Raw genomic sequence first — 23893 nt, 5'->3', positions numbered from 1 at the left:
TTGCCATGCACTGTACATTCATAGTGAAATCACACAACATGGATACGGGCCAGTAATGAAATGCCATACAGCACGTGTTGTTCACAGAAACGTATGCTCATTTCTGAGAAGAGTGCTCCAGCTGTGTCAGCCTCCACTGTCTCAGGCAAATGCATGGTGATTGTTCAGAGGAACCTTACTTGTAGGTGCTCTACTGGGCTGTCACATAGTTCCTGTTCATCTATGTCTGAAGACTCCTGGGGCAGAAACACGCACATGCTACAATGCATGGTTCATGTATTCTCTATTTTGAAAGCAGGAATGGGTCATACTGTACCTGAATGAAACTCTCATGATTCATATTTTCTTAAAAGACCAGTGTGTAGGATTTAGTGGGATCCAGTGGTGAGACTGCATATTACAACCAACTAAAACACCTTGTGTCAACCAAGCGTGTAGGAGAAACTATGGTTGCAGCCCTATCTGCAGCCAGTGTTTGGATTTTCCGTTCTGGGCTACTGTAGAAACATGGTGGTTCAACATGGCGGACTCAGCAGAAGAGGACCCGCTCTGTAGATAAAAACGTCTCATTCTAAGGTAACAGAAACACAACTATTATTATCTTCTGGTGATTATACACTAATGAAAACATACCTATGAATTTTATTTTCCATTTCTGACAATAGATCCTCCTAAATGTCACACACTGGACCTTTAACCTATGTTATGGCCTTGATCTTTACTTAATATTCCAATTTAGTTTTTCCATAGTGTAATTTGACACATAGTACCTCATTTGTTTAGTCCATGCACACAATGTAAAAACAACAGTTTCTCCTCGGGTGCAGTTACCCCCTAAAGTCTCTGCTTTGGCCTGGCATTCTCATAGTGATGAGACTCCAGACAACCATTGTAACTGCCCATGGTGCGCAGTATATTTAGCCACTTAGTCACTTTCATAAAACCACAGAACATTAGTTTTTTACATTTCGACTTGTGCACGGATCAAACAAACACCAGCCTATTCCTTTAAAATTCCCAGTGTATACAGCATAAAGATCACACTTTATAGCTAAAAATATGGTAATGTTTTTTTTTTAAACATTTATATCTTCTCATTAGAATTAAGGTTAGAATAAATTAAATACGTGAATGAGAAAAGTTATTCTACAGGATAAACTGCGATTGTGTTCCTCCCCTACCTGCTCCATATCTCCCAGTGTGATGGGCTGTGTCTGGTAGCGAGTGTTGGCCCTGCGCTGGCGTGTGTCCCCTCTGGTGCGGGTAACCCTGGTGGGAGGCTGAGCCAGTCGGTTGAACAGCGCCATCTTTTCTGCTAGGCTAAGGGTGCAGAGGTCAGGCTCCTCCTGACCCTGGCCCTGATCTTGGTACTGACCCTGGCTCTGACTGCGGCTCCGACCGTGGCTCTGGCTCTGGTCTATTTCCTCGACTGTGGACACCGGCTTGGATCTCTGGACCTCGTGAGTATCCTGTATCTGCCGGGCCTCCCGGGTGGCGGCGTTCTGCTGCGAGGTTGCCTGTAGGCTGAGGGCAGGATGACAGCCAGGGGGAAAAGAGGTAGGAGAAAGGGAGACTTTAAGTAAGCATGGGAGGGGCTCATGCAAGCTAGGAGGTGGCATGCTACATGGCAGGCAGCAGTGAGTGAGTCATGCCCACCACAAACAAAGCTATAATATTCAGTAAAATCCCTGTAGTCTTCTTAAAGAATTCAATAATGTAGTTTCCTCCGAGCACACAGGAGGGCACCAAAACTCAAAAAAATAAACACTGTGCATTAGGACCTCACACTCATTCACATCCTGTAGGGTAAAACCCACTTGTGAGAATACAACTCTGAAAGAACGCTTTGTCGTGGTCAATGAGCAGCATTCAGTAAAGATCAGTCAGTTAGTCACACACTGTGGGTCGGTGCGAGCGTTCATATTCGTGCCATGTACCTGTATGGCGGGACAGTGCTGCGAACTAGGGTGGGGCTGGGTACGCGTGCTACAGCAGTGTGAACAGTCACCGTGTGTGGCACGTGAGTGGGGACGCTGCAGTAGCCAAGGACAGGGACAAAGTCGCGCACAGAGAGAGAGAGGTGACAGAGAAAACACACAGGTGACAGAAGGGAATGAACCAGATGATTTCCAGGTAATTAAGAAAATGGTGAGGCTAAGAGAAAGGAATATAAAGCAGAAAGAAGGCTGAATGTTTAAACCAAAATTTAATTTCAGATATTTATGGAAGTTCTGTGTCATGGCCAGAGCGGAAAATGTAATGGATAAGCTATCAGGTTGACAACATTAGAAACACTGCTATTTATCTATAAAGCTTGTGGATAGAAGTTCCAAATATTGAAAAAGTAGGTTCACCCTAATTACACAAAACATATGTCTCACTTATCCCTACTGAAGTCGAGAGGTAGATGGAAATTTATTGACTGGCTGCATTGGAAAATTACAGTGTCCCTTGCTGCTCTGGATAATTCAGAATCCATTGTTTACAGTTTTCAAAAAAAGGACTATTGCTGTGGTTTAGTTACGAAACTGTTCGGAGTGAGGTCAGTGGATAAACCAGAGCAATGGGAATATCGTCTCCTGAAAGAGACATTGCTGTTGAATTTTCAGTTAATTTGAATGCCGGGAGTCAGTCTGACCTGAATGTAACGGAACCTTATCCAACATTATTTGTAACACCAGTGTTTACTCTACTATTTCATGTTAAAATGGCTGCTGTGAAAAAGGTCAATTGGGGTGGAAGCAGGTATCTCAGGTCTCAGAAATTGTGGCTATATACCATGAGGCGTGAATGAGAAATATATTGTAATTTAGGTGAACTGACCCTTTAAAGCATTCTAGTTGTGCTTAATTTAAGGAATAGTTTGCCACATACTCGTTCACTTTCTTCTTGAGCGTTAGATTAGAAGAGTGATACCACTCCCATATGCTAAATATGAATCTAGTTACCCTAGAAGTTAGCTTAGTTTAGCATAAAGGACTGAAAGCTAGGAGGATAACAGCCAGCCTGGCTCTCTTCTCATGTTCAAAAATACATTTACAATAACCTCTAAAGTCACCACTCACCTGATGTAAATTTTTTTTTTTTTTTTTTAAAGCTGCAGTAGGTGCAGAAGTGCCAAAATGAGCCAGAGAAAACTAATTTTTATCAGATTATCTGTCTCATGTCCCACTGTTTGTGAAGAGTATAGGGAAAGTTTCAGCAAATATCACAAAAAAATATATTTTAATTAAAAAAAATTACCTACTCCAGATTTAATGTGTACACAAAATGGTCCATGGTTTAATGTAGAGTTGCATGCTGTAGTTATTTTCTGGCGACCAGCAGCTAAGGGCAGTGAGTACCATTCTTCAGTTTCATTTTATGCTGAGCTAAGCCTAACCCCTTTTTTTGGATCTACTTTCACACAGACCTGAAAGTGGTATTGATCTTCTCATCTAACTCAAAAATGTCAAACCTTTCCTTTAACGTCAGCTTTAAATGAAGTAACTTCCAGACTTACGTGGCAGCAATGACTACTTCCTCAGTGGTGACTGGCTGTGTTCTGGATCGGTCTTGTGTCCGTCTTAATCTCCTGTCCACCGCTGCATTCCTGGACCGTGCTTTAGGGGCTCCGCCATCAATGCTCTTCTCCAGTTCCTGGATAGAAATGTTGGGGTAACCATGAAGAAACGTTATAGCTCAAAGGTATGTTCCACTTCACCTGAACTCTAGTAGGTAGGTAAGTTCAATGGGTTGTTGTAAGGTTGGGTTACAAGTGACAAACTGATGAAACATTGGCTTTGACAGAATATTTGCAAAGAAAGTAGCAGTTGGTGCGATGACTGAATTGGCTGCTGGAATAGATTACCATATGGCTAGAAAAATTTGCATAACCGTGATTAAAGACAGATGATTGAGTTCATTACAATTGTATCAAAGCTGTTTGTAAATGAAAGTTTCTACTGACTTGAGCTTAAGCAACTAAGACTACACGGCATGTAGCGCGGAGTAAAGTGTACTCCATTAAAATGCTTGTTCCTGTGGAATGCTTGTGCTGAAACCAAATCATGAGTAGTTTTCATCTCTAAATCCTCACAGGAATCAGAGGACAAAGGACAGACGGAGTCAATGTTTGTGTCCTTGATTGGAAGCACATTTCTCCGTACTTGGTGTGTGCAACCAGCATGTGCTCAGTGGAAATGAGAGGGCAAACAGGATAGTTGAAGCTTACCCTGAAGAGAGAGCGCTTGGCTGCTACGCTCAGCTTGGCCCGTTCATCTAGCTTCTCTTCATCAGCTGCAGAAAAGAGAGAGAAGAGGGGGAAGAAGACATCAACTAAACTTTGCTCAAACTTACAATTCTTTATTTTAAATTCTAGCGAAGATATCAGATTCTAAAATACCAAATATGTTAGGCTGAAGGTTGGGGAAATGTGTCCAAGATTATGCAAAATATAGGAATATTTCTAACTGACGGAATGGTGCAACTAATAATACAGAATACATAGTCACACAGAGAGCGAATAAGATGATTTTTCAAACCTTAAAGCTACTTGAGGGAGGGTGAAAAGTGGACATTAAGGGGTTGAAGATGATCGCCACTAATTTTACACATAAAGATCAGTTTACTTGTCATGGAGAATAATACTCATAGCCTATGAAAACAGGTACATAATGTCTTCGAAGGCTCTGGAGAAGCTTTGACAAGTCTGAGAAAATAACCCTGATGATGTCATATTGATGTCATCTGCATTATGGGAAATGTAGCATCTAGCGGTTTTAGAGCTTGACCCGTGTTTGGAACTACAATAAATAAATGTGATGAAATTAATTTGCTACCATTTTGAAAATCAGGTTTCCCATAAAAGGTTATTTGTGGAGTAAATAATTTGAAGACAAATAATTTACATTTTACTAAGCCTCGCCCTCCTTCATTACTGTTGCTATGCCTGTCGTGCTTTCTGTTTTTACACAGTATATACAGTAGATGCAATTTACAGTGATAATGGTGATAGGTTTACCACTCAGAATTTTAGCTAGCGAATTACGTTGACGCCAGCTCCAAGACTTGGTTAGAAATGCTCTGTGCAATACAATGCAGAGCTATTTTTATATCTAAAATGTTATACTTCAAGCAAACAAGTATCTTCCCTTAACACATATTTCATTATTAACTTAAGTTTTAATTGTGTAGTCGTCTTTTGGCGCAATTTTACTAATATGAGACAACAAATTCACTGTTGAGATGCAAAACTCCTCTGAGGTTCAACTAAATGCCCATCTATTGCGATAAAAGAAGACTCTCTCTTTTCTAGGTAACACATTTGGAAGTGTAATGCATTTCAAATTCACTGATCACCATCATCATGTTTACCTTCATCATTACAAACCCACAGCACCATCTGGCTTTATAGCCGGGAGCAAAGACAAACCACAAAACCTGTGACTGGCGTCATTGGGGAGACTATGCAGAGCTCAGACAGGTGTGAGAGGCATGGCTGCACACACACTCGCATACTCTCTCTATAAGACATATGACATGACATCACCAAACAACTATTCCCTTTGACTGACGCCGCTGCACTGAGATCTGCTCCCTTTAATTCTGTCTGTACAGAAAGCGTGTGTGCTTATGAGAAGCAGATGAGCTGGTTCTGCCCTCAGCTGCTGTGCTGTTATGCTACTGTGAGCACAAGTAACGACTCCATAAACTCCACTTCAAAATGTTGTGTTTTCCTGTTAAAAAAAAATAAGACCTTAAAGAGGGAGATTTGAGTCATTCGGCCTCCACCCTTGTGTCTATTCCTGAAGCTTTGCTATAAAGCCACTGGAAAGTCACATTTTGTTCATTTGTGGTTGGCTGCAACTGTGAAGCTCCAGATAATCATGTCAATCATGTTGTTTTCATTGGCAGCTGTATAAACAAAATGGCAGATAACATTGCCTGTCCTACAATGAAGACCTGCAAGTATCATAAACCTAACTGGGTGCTTTTTACATCACCATGATCTCATCAGCTCAGCCCATCCAAAAACTGATGAGAATTCATTTACTCAGAGAAGTAAGTTTTTGGTGGACATTTGGTGAAACCCTTTTAAGAACCAAAATATAATGTGTGCTTTTGGTAGCAGTAAGTCAAAATGACACAATGACACTAAAAACAGAGTCCCTGTATGATTCATCACCTGCAAACAAAACTGCATCGCTTTCACTGCTGCTGTAAATGTGCTGTCAAACGTTACGCAACTGGAAGTTCCAGCCGAGTAACAATGCTGATAATTCCACTAAAGCTAGCCATGCTTAATCAATTACTTCAAACACTTGCGTAGAGAGGCTATAGTAGTTCATGAGCCTCACATTTACTTTATGTACATGTGAGAAAATATGTACAAAGCACCTTGAATGTCTATGTTCATCAGCAATTACACTTGCATTTTAACCATCAATTCTCCCCTAAAACCTTCAAATCTTTATGGGGGAAAAAATGACTTACCTTCAGTGGAAGCAAGATCTGAACTGACGCAGGACCTTCCATAGTGCAAAAAGAAAAAGAAAATTAGCAAAAGCTTGTAGTATCCATGCAACAATAACTCATAACTCCGTAATATCAGAGGGTGGTGAGTTGTTAGATACAGGAAGGAGAAGGCTAGTCACTGTGGAGGTGAGGAGATGCAGTGAGAAGAAGCAGGACTTTGTTTCTGGTATGCTGGTAATGTGACGGCGAGTGTTAGGAGAATAAATGAAAAGGGGAAACAAGTAAAGCAGACTAAGCTAGAGAATTAGACAGCATTAGAGAAGTCTGTCCAGTTCCATGGTTTCAGGGAGTGATTACTAACAATGGCCAATTCATGCTTACTTGGTATGGTCACATGTGATGACCGCTGCCAAGACCCAATCAGTGGGACCTTTGGTCTTTAAGCTTCCCTGTTTGCTAATGTTGTTAGAGAGCGGGGCAAAATCAAGAAGAAAGTGAGTGTGTACATGTCTGTGTGTGTCACACCCATTGGCCTGTGGTAAAATATGATCCAGCTCATGGCATTAGTCTGATTATGGACTTACTACATACTAAAGAATTATCATAGCAAACTTAATGATTATGCAGTATAGTGCAACAAAAACCTCATTGGAATCAACATTTATGTGCATCAGATATTACAAAAATCAACATTATGCTATGATTTCTTTGACATGCATGATCATATGGACATTTCCCAGCAGTCTTCACTCTCAGCCATGCATTCTTGAGTCCAGAGCAGTACCTATCAGTCTCCTGGCGCTCAGCAGAAGTGATGGGCTGTGTCCTAAACCTCTCAGAGGTCTTTCTACTCTCCCCGGGACAGATATATTGCCGGGGCCTGCGCCCCCTGCCCCTCTCCCCTCTCCATGGGGCCTCGTAGCCTGCGAGTGCCCTGTCCCCCTCAACCTCACTGGAGGGGTCAACCAAGGAGAGAGACAAACAGATACCCAAAGGAAAGAGAAAATACAGCATGGTGAGGAAGAGATAGAGAGGGACTGGTTGCAAAAATGCAAATGCTTTAAAGCAGAGGTGTAGGTTTGCACACTCACACACAACCCATGTTTTGAAAAACAAGTATGAGGAAGACCATGCAAAATTATTTGCAGTAAAAGCATGCTCGCGTTCACTGGCAAGTCACAGTGCCAATAAAGAACAAAAAACAAACATCCCAGGAAGCTTAGTGTTGGCCAAATAACGCATGAATGCCATTTCTACAGATTAGAAACTAACTTTGGTGTTAACGTCACTGCAGCCTTAAGTTGCTTGTTAGTCATTCAGTAGCCAGCCGATGTTAGGTAACAAGCACCAGTGTGAGTTCTAGAGAAGCCAGCCAGTGAGCAGCATTTTACTTTGCCACCTACAGCTCATTCCTGCGGCTGGTTGGAGGGGTGGTGGTGCTCTCCATGTAGGAATGTCTGAGCTGGGCCACAGACACCCGGGTGTCTTGGTGATTTTCTCGGGTACTGAAACCTTCATCCTCCCTGGCCTCTCGGGGGTCGTAGGCCTGGTACTGCAGGTTCCTCTGATTGGGCCCTCGTGGATCCCCAGCATCTGACACTGAGCGGCTCAGGGCAGTACTGGAGGTGGAGTTTCCCAGGCCTGCATGCACCGCTCTGGGCTGGATGTGGGTAGCAGCCACCCCTTTGTGGATATAGATGGCATTTTCACGCTCTCTGGGCCTGCTCTCTGATGCCTGCAGACGAGAGGTGTGCTCTGTTTCGTCCCACCTGGTTCTACCTCTGTGTCCTCCTCTTGCAGGGTCCTCTACCTCAGCATCCCTTGCCTGGCTGAGACTCAGTGCCCTGGACATCCCTAACTCCTCTTCCCCCCTTCCTCTCCGTGGGTCCTCAGTGCTCCGCTCCCGGCGGCGGATCTCAGAGGGAAGCACTGCTTTCCTACTCCTCAGAAGGCCCTCTGTCTTCACGTTCCCCAGCTCTTCAGTTTCTTCCTCCTGGGGCTGCTGTTGCTGCCCGGCTCTGGATGTGGGACCAGAGGCCATGGACAGGTAACTGGGGAAACTGCTAACTTCTTGTCGGGTGAGCTGAGCCTGGGGGTGATGTTGGGGATAGGAGTAAGCCTGCTGCGGACCTGCTGGGTCTGTGTGGTAGTGTGTAGAAGTTGGGGTCTGGTGTTGAAATTGTCTGCGGTACACCAGGTTTTCTGTAACATTTCCCAGCTCTGGGCTCCTTTGGCGGCCCTCCTCTCTGGCAAGCCTCTCCCTAACTCTGATTCTTCAGGGAAACAAAGGACTGGTTAAGATATAGCATGAATAGACAACGCATATGTCTCTTACATTCATAAAGATCTCTATTATACTTATAAAAAGAGAAGACAAACACAGCACTCAAACTCTCAGCATGAGGGGAGCAGCTGATCTTTCTTTTGTTTGGTATTATGGCTGGGTACCAAACTGCAATACTTTTCCATAAATGACCGCATTGTATCCTTAGATTCAAGTACCAAAAATGGTCAAATATCAAAACATTTAGATATTTTCTAAATTATAATACTGATAAGTTTCATCTATTTGCCCCATCTTATTTATGGCAACCTTCCTGTGTTCTGGCTGCTTTTGTTAAGACATTAAATGCTGAACCACTGAGAAATCTGGCATGTTTTGGTAGACTGGAAGAAAAACATATGCCTGTTCTACAAAGAAATGTATTGAAATAAGAGCTACAACTAACTATTATGTTGATCATCTAATAAACATTAGACTTTTTGGTTCGATTTTTATTCCACTCCACTTGATTTACAGGCTTTAAGCAGCGTCACTATGTGCCATGGTCAGGCATGCCATATACTGATATTTTCTGAATAGGTTGGGTTATTTAAAAATGCTATATATTTGCATGTGAACATGGGAAATATCTGTATATGAACTCCTATTGTTCTTTCTTCTTCTTACTTCTATGGTAATCATGTTCTCAGTTTTGAACTATAAAAGAAAAGTCATGCCAAAATGGATATTAGAAATTTATGTTTGTACTGTACCCATGGACTCAACAAGTTCATATCAGTATCTGTACCAAAATGTGTTTGTATTAACAATGGTAGTGAAAATTTTTAAATTAAACCCAGCACTATTTGGGGCCCAATTCTTGATAGAATGCCAAAGAAAAAAAGAGGAGTGGAAGATATGTCCCCAAACCTATAGTGAGTGATATTTGGTAAGTGTTTTACACAAGAAAATAAGCAATACAGCAACATCACCACCAGATGTGTTATACTTAATATGTTTAATATAATATGTTCCTTTAAACATTTCTGTTCACATGGGGGTTAAACTGAACACAGCAACAGGGGCATGGCAAATTATGTTATGGTCTGAAGCAAAGGGAACAGGAGCTTGTGGCAATGAAGATGATCATGATGTGATGTCAGTTGACTCTCAAAGCAGAGCTTCTTAAACATTTGTGTCTTATAATCAGCCCAGGACCAAAACTGTAAATGAAGTTTAACCCTATGAGATGAGAAGACAGTATCGTAATGTAGGGAACAGTATTGGGTTCTGTTCTGCCGTACTATTTAAGAAGCACTGCTCATAAGATTTGTAGGGCTTTGGTAAGTCCAGCTGAATGGCAACATGGCAGGTGATATTGGGACACAACCAGCCTGGGTGTACCTCGAGGGCCAGTTGATGAGGGAATGGGTCTCGCCCTCAGCATCAGTCTGGAGGAACCAATCAGTGCTCAGGTTCGCCCTCGCACTGTACCAATGGAAACCCGATGGGAGACATGAATGAGTTGGTAGGTGGCTCAAAGTCTAGATTCAGTATTCAGACTTTTTTCTTGAAACACACAGACACACCACTACATTACACACACCACTGACTTCACATTTAGCTTGACCAGAGTGAGAATAGTCTTGGCCACGAGTAAAACCCTGCTAAGAATACAAGTTCAGCTGCCGGGTGAGACATTTGTGGTTTTTGAGAAACTAGTAGCCCGTAGGAAGTATGTATTGCTCTGGCCTATAGAAAAGTGTGAGGGTGTAAGTTAGCTTTTTCCATGGGCATGCCAAGAGGTGGGAGTTGTGTTGTGGAAGTGGGCTGGCCCGAGGGACGAATTTTAAGCGTATAGTATTTAGTCCAGTAAATATAGGTCAGGCATACATCAGAGAGAGAGAAGGAGAGTGTCGATCGACCCAATTTCGCTCCGCCACCCGTCCTCTGGTGTGAGAAGACACCAGATGCGGGCGGGAGAGGGAAATGTTGCTCTCCGGCTGATCTTGCCTCTGGGAGGGAGTATGCGGCAGGGTACGCATCTATTTGCGTTAGCGGCGCTCCCTACAGGTGTGAATGGGATAAGCCGCCGGCGCGGGAGAACGAGCCGCATGTCGGGTCAGACAGTCTGATAACTGCACGAGGTCTCTCACTCAACGTTAATAAAGAGGAAATGTCCCACAAAAGCAAGCGGTGTGACAGCGGACCAAACAACAGTAACGTAGCGGGAACTGGGTAACTGGTGTTCTGTTGACATACTGGGCTATATGGAGGGAAAAAAATACCACAGCTGTACCTACGTGGAGAAGGTCTGTTCCTCCTGGCGCGGCCTGTTTCCTAGCCGACCGGTCCTTGCTGTGGGCATTGTTGCTGTTGCGCCGCGCAGCGGCCGCAACAGCCGTCTGGCACGGCCGGAAAAACTGTCGCGGGTGTGTAAAACATGTGTGGTCTTGCGAGTGAGGGAGTCAGTTTTGAGGCCCCTGGCTGTGGAGTTGTCATTATGGTAATAATTGTGATTGGAGCGAACAAAAGTGTAAACTTCGTGCACTTGTGACAGCGATGGTTGTGTGGTCAGATCTCAAATCAGCTACACTGGTGATAACAGCATCCGATTATTGGATGTATAGAAAGTGTCTGCGTGGTTAGATTGGACACGCGGGCGAAGAGCAACTGGAAAACCCACCTTCATACACGGCTCTGGCAGTGGATTGCTCTGGTGCCGCACGTGGGCGTATGTGGGCTATCGTTTGGGCAATGCCAGCAGGGAATTCGAATGATCAGCTTTATGAAATATTTATTAGACGTGATGGTGTTGCTAGTCAAACACAGAGCCGACGGTTTGGGCACACCACGTTAAGACCACACAGGCAGGCGGCATGTTGAAACTGCTCCGTTGTTTTTCAGGTGTGCCAGTCTGCCAGTTCCTGATGCTGCACGAGATATTTTGGCAGCCGGGCACACAGACAGACAGACAGACATTTCTTGCTTTATAGATAGATTACTAGAACAACAGAATATGTCTTATCCATTATCCACCAAAGCAGTTTGAGGGCTGGTCTGGAGCCCTTGCTTAATCTCAAACCAATCTTTGCATTTTGACAACCAAAGAACTGGCTTTTGGCTTTTTTTTTTGCTGGTCTAGAATCAAGAACCACTCACGTCAGGAGTTGGGGGCACCTTGTAGCCAGCCAGGTATGTATATATTAGCTCTTTAGCATGCTACTAATATATCACGTCAATGATACAAACATAACATAGTCGTTATGAATGTAACATTGAGCTAGCTACTGTTTCCTGGTATCGTTACATTGATGTGAGAAAATAGTAGCTATGCTTGCTTGGGTAATGTTAGCTGACCAACAGCTAGACAGCCAGATAACCTTGGTAACAATTGCTAAAGTTGGAGACATATACAGATGTACCAGTGATGTAATGACATGGCTGTCTAGCTTAAATCAACTATGAACCGGCACTAGCAACAGCCCAGAACTAGCACTAAGTTCACGTTGACTTATATCAGATCAGATCTGGCAACAGACTGTATCCATGTTATGTGGAATAAAACAATCAAGAGAGCTCAAGAGGCTCACTAAGGTCAGACCTGTCTAACTCAGGTCTTATCTACTGAGGCAGATATTCAAAGGAAATCTCATTCCACCACAGTCAGAAGGCAGATGAGTCACGCTGCACCTCTGATGCTGCATAAAGACAAATAGCCTAATAACTTTCATTAAGCACAGGCCTGAGTTCAACAAAATGAAGGGGAATGCCCCTCAGTCATGAATACAGAAAGAGAGGATCCAAGTTGGATGGGTTCCAAATTTTACTCAGTCTAATTGGGTCAGGTACTGTAGAATCTTGTTTTATTGCCACAGATCTTGGGTCTGTGTGTCAATACCTCTAATACCAGAGTGCATCCGAATGGATCCGAGCCTGCCGAGTATCAGCTCTGATCACATGGACGTCATAATCACTGCAGGACAGGGTGTCCTTGTGGCCGAGTGGTTAAGATGTTCCTGTTTGATTTTAAGCCATGGAACTGTGCTGTGTTTCATATCTTTTTCCTGTCTAATCCAATACAGGTTAAAAAAAAGGCATCTTACATGTTGTCTTTTTTTGGTTTTAAATTATAAAATTAATGGCAACAATCAATCTCACTTCAACTTAACTGCTGTCTAACAAAAAATACTCAATGCTACATTTAAGTAAGAAAATGTCCTGGTGGAGGGCTCAGATCTTTCCTAATAATAACTGATTCTGTTGAACTATTTTGGATATTTTGATTTGATACTTAAAAAGAACAACATTTTTGTTATATAATGGGATGGAAGAGCTTTTAAAGATTTGAAAGATGTTTTTTATACTGTAAAGAATAAATGGCCACAAATAGAGGATGGCCAACATTGACGATTGACAGCATCTTCAAACGCTATTTTAAGGAACATTATGTTCAACTGCGCCTAGTAAAACAGACACATTCCAAGGTCAAGAATGAACTTTGAAACTCAGGGTCATTACATGGTTAAAAAAGGATGGCCTTTGTTCATAACATTTTACTACTAAGTCCTAAAATGTAGCTATCCGTGTCAGACTTGAAGGGCCCACAGATACCCTGAGAATAGGTAGACGGGATGCTCCCCTATTTGCTTCTTTCCCATCAGGCCTCGCTGGTCTTGATCAAACCCAGCTGTGGGTCACAGATCTGACCGTGGAGTCACACTGAGCCGCCCAGTAACACAACACCCTCCCTGCACCACAGACACACACAGGCCAAGTTTTGAAACCTGAGAGAGGGATTAAGGAACAGTGATGCAGACAGAAACATAGGATAGGGAATGACAGTGTAGATGGGTGTAGAATAATCTTCATCTTTTCGTTAGAAACACAGACTACAGGGCCAAAGCTTGGTCAAGATCTGGGCTGGGCCAGCTTGTTGTTACAGAAATAAGAAATAGAAATATATTGCGGTGCACATGCTGATGCTATCTGTACTATCAGTAGTGGAGCCAAAACATTCCTTACTACTTACTTATCTGCTTCAGATAAAACCACTAATAAAGATAGCATAACACACTCTAGAAAATAAACATTTGCTGTCTGTTAGGGTCTTTAAAACCAAAAAATTTTTACTTTTTGAAGCAATACTTTGGGCTATGAGTGCCTTATTTTACAGTGTTCTATTGGGAAAAAAAGCCCACTATAAGAACAGCCATATGTCATGCTCAAAATCACGTATTTAATGAATATCTAATTTAGTGAGCACTGGAGCTGCTAATCAGTATTGGCTGAACCAATTAGGATGATTGCAATTTATTTCTTAATTTGTGTATTTTTTTCAGTTATGATAACATTACACAAACCAAAGTAAAAGCTGAGAACTGGGAACAGGACAACATCGCTACAACAAATTAATGAATGGTGGTAATAAATTGGTCGGGTCCACATGTGCAGTCTATTCAGTCAAAAATTCTGGGTTGCATGTTGACTATGGACAGATAATGAACTTCACTTCAGGTGAATCGAGATTAGGTAAAAATGCAAGACCCATTTTAAAGTGTTCATCACATAATTTTTGTTTTGTATTATATGACAAAACATGGGCAAGTTAGCAATTTAACACAAAGACAACCATGAGCCTTGAAGGGCCAGCGGCATTGCCCACTCTGCCCACTTTGGCCACTCAATAATCCCACATTGGTGCAAGCACAGCTACTTAAGGTATGTTGAAGTTAAACCATAAATGCGGTCTGAAAACTGTGATTGATGGGACAGCATAACTTGAGTACTATGTTGTAATTACAGATAGGACGCAGGTTGTCATAAACTAGAACTATCCTTTGAGGCAGTATGTGGTGCCATGATCCCCATCAATGAGAGGAGGATCAATTCTCTTTAACAATGTGGGATCAGCTACATACTTGGTTCCAGCCTGGTTAATAGCTCTTCCTAACCAAATAGCAACAGCTTGGCCAGTTAGACTTTTTGGGGAATTTAAAGTCTAGTAATTTACTTTCATCAACAGATGCACCTGAAATCTCTGGAACAGAAACACAACACATATATTTTGTATTTATCTGCCCATGTATTTTGCGAGCCCTGCTGTAGATCTCAGTGGGACTTGGTCTGCACTCAAAGTTCCACAACAAGCTCAGGTTGCCTGACCTGCTATGAAACCACAATCCTGCCAACAGGACGACCTTGGACATGTATGGATAAGCGGGACAGAGATAGAGGGAGGAGAGGAAGTCTGATGGATAACACTGTCACAGCGAGTACATCTATTAAAGAGAATGATACAGCGAGGTTCTGGCTAACATGGAAACCATGCTTGAACCTTGTGTATAAGGATTTGAAGGGAAGTTGGGGTCTGGACCCTAGAAAGGGAATGGTCTGCTAATGAGATATCAAACACAGAGCAGAGGAGACAGGGTATTCAACCAGAAAGCCTTCATATCTACTCGGTTTCTTAAATATAGAAGGAAACTACTTTAGGGATAAATAGGGATAAAAAAAGATGAGGACAAAAAGGAACAGCGATCAAGACCACTCACCCCTGTCTGCTGAGGATGTTGTGGGCCTGCTGCTCGATGAATAGGTCCCCAGGAGATACCCCGTGTTTGGGTGAGGAGAGGGAAGGTTGCCTGCTCAGCTTGGGTGAACTGGGTGGCATCCCTGTGACTGAATAGTCCTTGGCGGGCACCCTGGCAGCTGAGGGCAATGATGTCACATCCATGTATGAGGAAGGCGGCTCTGGAGGAGCAGCTCGGCGTTGATTCTCCAGGTTCATCAGTCTCTCCCTCTCTGAGAACGAGTCCACCCTGGTTCGACCTGTCTCATAACCGGGGTCGGGGTGGCTGTGCTGTGGTGCTGTGCGTCCCACCCTCGGGCTAGTGGCAGAGGTACTGGTATAAGAACTCAAGGTGATGTCCCTCCCATCCTCCCCCATCAACTCCTCTCTGTTTCGCCTTTCTGAGCCTTCCGACTCCTTCTGGGTGCGAGTGTAGCGGGAGGGACAGTCCATGTCTGGCTCCTGATCTAAAGAGATGCCATAGCGCTCGGCCAACTGCCGGCGCCGCTCCGCCTTGTAGCGGGCGATGCGTTCGGCCTTGGACTCCAGCTCTGGGGCATTGGTAGTAGAACCTGAACTGTAGACAGGGTCTGTGTGGATTGAAGACTTGGGGTCAGGTCTGCATCGAGCCCTGGACTGGCGCTCTGGAGCAGTCAGCTGCATTTCTGGGCTTTCGAATCCTTCCACACCATACCGCTGGACTGTAACTAGAGGACAGAGAGAAGACAGTCAGTTATTTCTATAGAAGCACAAGAAAAGAATGCAAAAATTGTTTAGGTACTGTATTTGTCGCACCACCACAGGGCTCACAGGGGTCAGAGGCCCTGGTGTATCGTGGTGTGTCCTCCTCCAGAAGCCGGTTGGCCACTAAGCTAGGCAGCAGCGACGGATGCACCTCACCCTCTATGCCCTCCAACCGGCGAGCGATACGTTCCTTTCTACACATGGACAGAAAAGTAGTCAACCTCAGACGTGTTATTATCCTCCACAACATTATCATTATCAAAAATGCCTGCAGTCCTTACATGCATTATAACCTCACCTGTTCATTTCCCAGTCACTTGTGCTTGTGGTAATGCCTTCAAATCGTTTCCTCAATTCAGAGACTAAGGAAGAAAAAAAAACATAATAGTATAAAAGCTCAGTAAAAGGAAAACATATGTTTTGTTTGCAATGTTCTGAATCAAGAAACCCAAACAACTGTTTGCTAACATGTTGGCCAAAACAACTTTTTAATATGATAATGCAAGTGTTGTGTTTAGAGCCTGTTTTTGTGGTCCCCAAGTTGCCAGAAAAATCCATTACTGCAAGTTTATTAATGGCATAAAAGTCTTCTTGGGAGATTCCAACTTCTAGAATTGACCTGAGGCAATCAGCTAAATCATTTCAGTCAAGATGAGTCATCAGTATGTTGGTGGTGTTGTTGCATTCGCTATCTTTAACTGAGTGCACACACCCATTTGCAAAGAGTATGTTAACTAGACAACAGAAAAAAGTCTCCTTGTGGCCTGTTGTCAAGATATTTATTGAGTAATAAGCTATAGTTAATTCAGTGACGTTTGTAATTTCAGCCAGTACAAGCATTGGCCACCAGGAGCTAGAAATGAGTCAGTACATCCGTCTCTGCAAATAAAAAAAAGCCCAATGAGGCAGGGAGAGATAACACGTTTGATAAGGGGTCTGTTAGTGTCTGAGCTTAACAAATATTATGCAAGTATTATGCCGAAAGGTAACCAGATCCAAAACAGAACTAGATATTGAAGGCCAACCCTTATTATCTTCCTGTTAAGTTAAAAACAAAAATGTTTCACTATTGACTGCTGGACCTAGTAACATTTTATCATCATACTTATGTTTGAACATCTTAAAACTTTTTGTACATTACAAGATACATTAATGAGATATATTTGGACAACCTATCCCCTAGTAAAGCTGCACAAGTTATAGATACACCAGAAAATCATGCTTCTTGATGACCGGTTTCACTTTCCCATCTGATCCATAGAAATGGAACCACTTTAAAGTTTCAATTCACATTCACATACTTTCTTTCTTATTGCCCAAATCACAGCTTGTAAAGCGCTAACCAAAAAGTGACCTTCAACAGCTCATTGTATTTATTTCATTCACCATCCAATGGGACTTGACAGACCGACAGACCTCTATAGGATCATAACTCTTTATTGGACCTACATTTTGGACTAAATGGAGCCTGTCAAGGAAATAGAGAGTGCAGCAGCTTATGTACAATATTTGACGTCTGTGTTTGTAGAAAAACTGGTTTAAGACAAATCTTGACATGGATCCACCTGGCACACAGGCTCCTGTTGCACAACAGTGAATTCAAAAACCCTGGGAAAGCTGACATTGTGAGGCCCATTTACAAGCAGGCAGAAATAAAAAAGGCCTTACTCACCTTTGGGGAGATTGGCCAAGAGACTAACATCTATATCCTTGGTGCTTTTGGCTGGGTCGTCTTTTTCGTCAAAGGAGAATTCTTTCTGGAAGCTGAGGGGTGCAGGAAAAATACCAACTGTTATTGAAACAGGGCTGAGTTGTGGGAAACTGGATTTGTTTATAGAGCGACAGTGTAAGCAGTTGTAGGGGCTCACTGAATGAATCTGAATCTGATCAAACAGCCGTCCAAATCATTAAAAAACATTGCTGGAAGCAGCATCAGCTTGAATGATGTTCAAGTATCTAGTCAATCAGCCAATGGATTGTGTATGAAGCTACAAAAACAGACAGTTAATCATCTAACAATACTTTTGGATTTCAACCTGTAAATTTCATCGAGTCTTGAATTCCCAAATATTTATCTAGAAATTATGAGAAGGTTTTACCCTCATCACACCCTCTGCCTCACACACAGCAAATTTCTCTCTCAGAAACATATTGAAGTCATTTATGGATTTAATTCAAAACCACAGAGTTACAATACAGCCATAAAAGAATTGCCAGTAGATTATGGATGTGAGAAAACGTGAGGACACCGTCCAAGAATTGGGAAAACATGACTTTGCGGTTCTGCCGATTCCAGCAATCCGAGTTGTGAACACACTGATACATAGACATTATTTTCTATCATAACAGCATCTGCCTTCATGATCTTCTAATGTCTAATCCCTACATGCACAATGTTTTCAAGTCAAAGACACGCCCACACAGTTTTGCACCAACTTGCTGTCACCATGCCTGGCATCCTCACTGCCTTAAAGGAAACTTCCTATATGGAGGCTAATGTGTGGACGTGGTTGTGTATTTGACACCCGGCCAACAACATGATGCTGAGCAATCCTACTAATGCTGCAGCAGGCAAGTCTAACACTGCCAAACAGCAAAGTGAGCTTATCTTTTAGTTTCACTCTCACAGAGCTTGGACACTGGCCCTGTGAAGTACCCAAGCTTTATCACTGCTATCGGTTGGTTTCCGCAATCAAAGTACAACACTAAGGATGTGTTCAATGGATGGATTTAGATTTTGCTGTGTAACTGACATTACTGAGTCCATTTTCTGACCTTTTTAATACAAAAAAATAATATGATATAATTCAGGATTAGTAGTAAGTAATAGTAGTAGTAGTAGTAATGATCCTGTTTGCATCAAAATTTTCATTTCCACTAAAAGAACTATTCAAATCAGGATTTGTCATCATTCGTTGACGGCTGTACCAACCAAACGTGTTTTTACATATGTAAAACAAAATTTGTAGGCAGTCTCCGCAGCACAACAGTACGTTTATCAGTAAAGACTGTCACACTTTACCTTTATCAAAACATTGCAGCTTCCGCAGTTTGGAAATCGCACATGGCCATATAGTGATTCCATAATATCTGCCTTGACTTGACTTGAGGTTTGTTTGTAGCAGCCTGGCGCCTCCCACCGTGAGTCAAAACTCTCAATGCAGAGTGGTGATGTTCTCATTTGTTTATGGTATTTATATTAACATCTCAAAATTAAAGACCCTAGAATATTTGTGTGACTGTAATGGTTGTAAAGTCATTCAGATCTGCATACATTTATGTTTGCAGAAAAATAAGCTGGGCATTGCTGTTTACCACACTATTTTTCAGTACCACCACTAGGAGAGACCAGAGACTTGGTAATGATTTATTGAGGTCCCCACATGGAATCGTTCATATTTAAATGATCTCTTTACGAACCTATGTTTTTATTCACAAGGTCTTAAAGTAACCTAACACAGTAGAAATTTAAACCTGATCAAAGTCGACAACACAGGAAGTTTTTTAGCATATCTTACCTCAAAGCTCTCTTCTGTAGCAATCTGGGATTGCTTAGTTTAATGGGGGTCTCACTCCCAAGTCCTGTGGACAGAAGAAAAGAGTGTAACAGTCAGTCATGTCACAGTGCTCATTCATTTTAGCTTTTAATGAACAGACACACATAGCAGCGAGGTATCTTAAGGCGAACTAGCCAGTCTCCGAGCAGGTCCTTGGCACGGAACCACATTAATTAAGTGGACTTCCACAGAGAAAACAAACGATGTGGAAAACAATAATCTGCCTGCCTGACTGAATCACATCAAATAATAAGTGATCTGTGCAGTAAAAAGGCTTGCACCCATCCGACCCCCAAACCCCGCCACACAAATCATTACAGCACTTCCATCCAGAGACGGTGACTGTCTCCATCCTAAGTATCAGTCTATGTGCTGTGCATGAGGTCATAGCTTAAAGGGTTTGACAGAGGAGTGACTGCGTGTGTGTCACTGAGACAGACACTGTAAAGTCTAATCACACGTCAAGGTTGCCGTGCAGCTGGGACGTTGCCAGGAGGAGCCGAGCACATCGTTGTCGCTGGGCAGCACTTTCATACCCTCCATGAATACAGATAAGGGACAGCATGACCAGACAGACAACGAGACTGTCCAATTCCCCAAACCTTGCGAACACACTATTATGAAGCCACAGCATGTGATTAAGCTCAATTTAGACAAGAGTTAACAATCTACCCTAATAAAGTCTGGTGTCTATTAGGAAAATGGCCAGAGTCAGTAAATGAGGGCAAAACGTGACATAAACACCTGCCTACAGAGAAATACAGCCTCATTACCAAGAAAAGGGGCATTAGTGGGTATTAAGCATCATAAACAGTCTTGTGAGGAATGCGAGTTGCGCGGAGCATCCCTTTAAGGAATGTCTGTCTGCTTCAGTTATTGACTCCAAATCTCAAACGTGCGGTTTTGGCTGCCCTCGGACCTCAGAGTGGCCAGAGCCGTGCAATTTCGGGATAAACATGTGGTCCCACTTCCATCCTCTCCGAGTTCACCTCAGGGCCGCGTGACGCCCCCTCGACTCCCCCACTGCTCCACCCAAACCCCTAACCTCTCCCCAGAGGCCGCCCACCCCCTAACCACCCATTCCAGATCTGTTAGTCCTTATTAAGGATGTTTGGGTTGATGCTTTAAATCCCTCCTACTTAAGCAAAACATCATTTGAGAAGAAAGAAGGCTTATTTGGAGAGGGCGGCGTGTCTGAGTGTGTTTGGGGATAGTCGTGTATTGTTTCAGCTGGGTGGAATACGGCTGGTGAAAACACGGCTCATTCCTTGTGAGCCTTGAATCATAATCCTGGTTATCGGAGTAGATTGTGTTTTCCTTTGACGATGATCCAAAGATTAGGTTGACAGCTTTGTAGCAGATATTTCAAAGTATAAAACAATGGTTAGATAAATCCTGCGCCCACAGTCCAATCCTGCTTTTAACAGTTTTATTATGCAGCAATCTAATAACTAGCCATGTGTTCACAGCAGATGAGTTGAATCTCTGTGAAATGTAGCTGATTTTCCCACTAAAACCTACACATTAGGGATGATAACTGACTGCACCCATTAAAGAAAGTGTGAACCGGATACAATTTGGGATGAAATCTGGATGCATTATTTCTAACATCTTTGCATCAGTAAATTCTGATTAGTTTATAATTAATTTCCTCCATAGTTTCTCCTTCACATTTCACAGCCTGTTCTTATTCCCAGGTCCTCAAATACAGATGCGAGTGGTATTCAGTTAGTTGCAATCTAACTTGAAACTTGACTGCTAGATGCCACTAAATCCTACACACTGGTGCTTTAATGTATCAAACCTTTGGCATCAAGACACATATTGCATCAGCCTCAGTGTTGGAGATGCACATCCCTACTACACCTGTAGTATGTTTTTTTTATGTTATCCATTGATTTAGCATGTGTGCATTCTAGTGAAATAGTAGCAAATATAATGATAAATTGTTTTCCAAGAAAAAAAAAAAAAGTACACAAGGTGCAGTTTTTATTGAATGCCACTATATGATAAATGAAGGGTCCAGTTGTAGTTAATAGCGCTACAATCTCTATGCAGTTTGCTACAGCAGCAAACCACTACAACGTTTTTTCCATGGGATTACTTTCTTTGGAAAGCTGTAGGAGGCTCACACTCTTTGCCTCAATCAACACGTTGTTACCAGAGTCTGTGTTTCCCAGATCTCTGCAATGTAGGTGGCAAGCAAAATGTTATCATGACCAACAGTCATAAAGGTCAAAAATTTAAGAATAAATCCCAAGTTGACAAATACTAGAATTTCCCTTCAAGCAAGTGTGTGAAACAAAACCAGATGCAACAGTAAAGGTTAATTAGCTGCTAGTGTGAAAATAACAAAAGCAGCTGTCTGAGGCTATTGTCAGCTTTACCATATAGAGTTCTCCACAACCCAGACCTGTATTCCTTTTACACCTCATACAGCTTATACATAGTGGCATGTAGGCCATCATGGGTGACCCCCTCGAAAAGCCTCTACACATTCGTCATTCCAGACACAGGCATAAAAACCTCCACAATGATCACAGATGTGGCAGAGCCTTTGATGCTGGCTGTAATCTACAGAAACACTATGGCTGCTATAGCCGGGAGGGAATGCGCCAGGAATTCCTCAGCAACGTGCCCCGTGTGTGTTGATGAGGCTGTAAAAGCGGCTTGACACTGATAAAACATGGGGATAAAATGATTTCATGATTCAGTGGAGTCAGGCTCTGAAGTGAGGAAAAGCATTTTAAGTGAAGGTATCAAAGAAACTAAGTTGTAAATGGGAATGCTCTGCTCTGACAAATCCGACTTTAACATCAGGCTCAGGTCTAACCTCACAGTTATAACACATGACATTAAATGGGGAACCATTCAGAAGAAGAGTGGAGTGGTTGTGTCAATCAAACTGCAATCCTTACATGGTCTTAACACACAAAAACACTCAATGTGGTAACCACAGAGGCATCAGGGGCTGAGCACATGTCCAAATTGAGATACAGGATTAACTTCAATTCCTGGGATTACAGCGAGCCCAAAAGGAAACGTGTCACTCTTTAACTGTCTGCATTACATCACACTACATGTGCACGCGTGTGTGCATGTTTAAGTATTAACATCCCCCCGACAGTTGCCCACCTACTCCGCCTTCACCCTGCCTGCTGCGAGATTCAAGTTGTAACTAAAGCCTGACTGAGAAAGGCTTAAGAGGAAAAGCATTAAAAAAACAGATGGAGAATCAGAAATTAGGTGAGGCCGTAGCTACAAACAGTAGACTTATGTGACAATAAGCCAATTATGTCTTTAACAATGAGTATACAAGCAGCTCAATCTCAAGGAAACAGTGAGCAAAGGGCAGTTACACTGACACATTTAAACCATTCTTCCCCCCCCAAAAAGACCAGTCCTGCTGCTCGTGCAAAAGCCTGAACCCGGGGGCCACCTGTTGTGGATTCCCAGACAGTTTAGCATGGAGAAGCCAGATCTCAACACTCAGTTCTCACTCAGAAAATATTATAGAAAAGGGTGGGAATGAAAAGCACTCTGAGAAGCAGACATAGACCTGTGGCCAGTCAGCAGTGCATAATCATCTATCACACACAAAGGCTGTGCACAACAGGGCTGGATGATTTATTAATTTACCTAAGCAATGATACCATGTAAACATAAGTATGCTGACTCACAAGTGTTCTGATTAATTACAGTATAACTACTTAGTATTAAACAGGGCTATGTATCGGCAAGAATCTGGCGATACAATACATATCACAATACAGGGGTTATAATTCAATATATTGCAAAACTTTAAGCAAGGCGAAAACGGTTATAGCATAAACACACTACCATATACATACAATCTGAGCTTAAAAAAAGCTTATTCAATGTACGCAACCAGAAGGGTGGGATCTGCATTTGTACGTTGTGACTGCTCACAGTGCTGCAGCAGTTCGAACAGCAAAGAGATATGAAGCAGAAATATGCTAGCACTAATCAGCATTCCAAGCTCCTTTCGAATATCTCTGTACTGAGTCATTACTCCACCAGGATTTATACTCTCTGCTGGAGCTTGATCACTATGTGGGGTGCTAAGACAACAGTTTTCATGACTTCAGTTTTTATCAATAAAAGCAGATAGGGCACAAATTCGATATAAATGTTGTTTTTAACCGAATTTGGCCAAAGAATGTTAAACAAAATAGCCCTAAGCCTAAAAAACAAGTGACCACAAGGCAAAGACAAAAATGTCTTTCACGTGCATGAGTGAAAAACTTCAGCACTGGACAGCACAATAATGCAGCTGGAAAC

The 23893-nt window shown here is 42.6% G+C and overlaps 1 protein-coding gene across 16 annotated transcripts in view; it reads right to left on the bottom strand.

The window, feature by feature from the left end:
• Positions 1-23893, bottom strand: part of svila (supervillin a) — an 85265-nt gene that overhangs the window by 28411 nt on the left and 32961 nt on the right. For 10 of the 16 annotated variants that reach the window (XM_035654896.1, XM_035654888.1, XM_035654778.1 and 7 more), the window contains 14 exons: positions 19553-19616; positions 17707-17798; positions 16333-16396; positions 16086-16228; positions 15274-15997; positions 10124-10207; positions 7860-8729; positions 7241-7408; positions 6475-6509; positions 4214-4278; positions 3503-3639; positions 1938-2033; positions 1182-1524; positions 180-236 (listed from right to left, as the gene is read on the bottom strand). In XM_035654896.1, coding sequence (XP_035510789.1) covers positions 180-236; positions 1182-1524; positions 1938-2033; positions 3503-3639; positions 4214-4278; positions 6475-6509; positions 7241-7408; positions 7860-8729; positions 10124-10207; positions 15274-15997; positions 16086-16228; positions 16333-16340 — 2730 coding nt within the window. In that variant the 5' untranslated portion in view covers positions 16341-16396; positions 17707-17798; positions 19553-19616. Of the gene's footprint in view, positions 1-179; positions 237-1181; positions 1525-1937; positions 2034-3502; positions 3640-4213; positions 4279-6474; positions 6510-7240; positions 7409-7859; positions 8730-10123; positions 10208-15273; positions 15998-16085; positions 16237-16332; positions 16397-17706; positions 17799-19552; positions 19617-23893 lie in introns of those variants that run through there. The other 6 variants (XM_035654787.1, XM_035654846.1, XM_035654811.1 and 3 more) reach the window with 6 other exon arrangements.

This window comes from Morone saxatilis, unplaced genomic scaffold, assembly GCF_004916995.1.
Source record: "Morone saxatilis isolate NCDOM2014 unplaced genomic scaffold, NCSU_SB_2.0 Contig0, whole genome shotgun sequence".
In the NCBI taxonomy this organism is placed as follows: domain Eukaryota; kingdom Metazoa; phylum Chordata; class Actinopteri; family Moronidae; genus Morone; species Morone saxatilis.
Note: the sequence above shows the minus strand (reverse complement) of the source record. Positions and strands in the feature narration are given on the sequence as shown.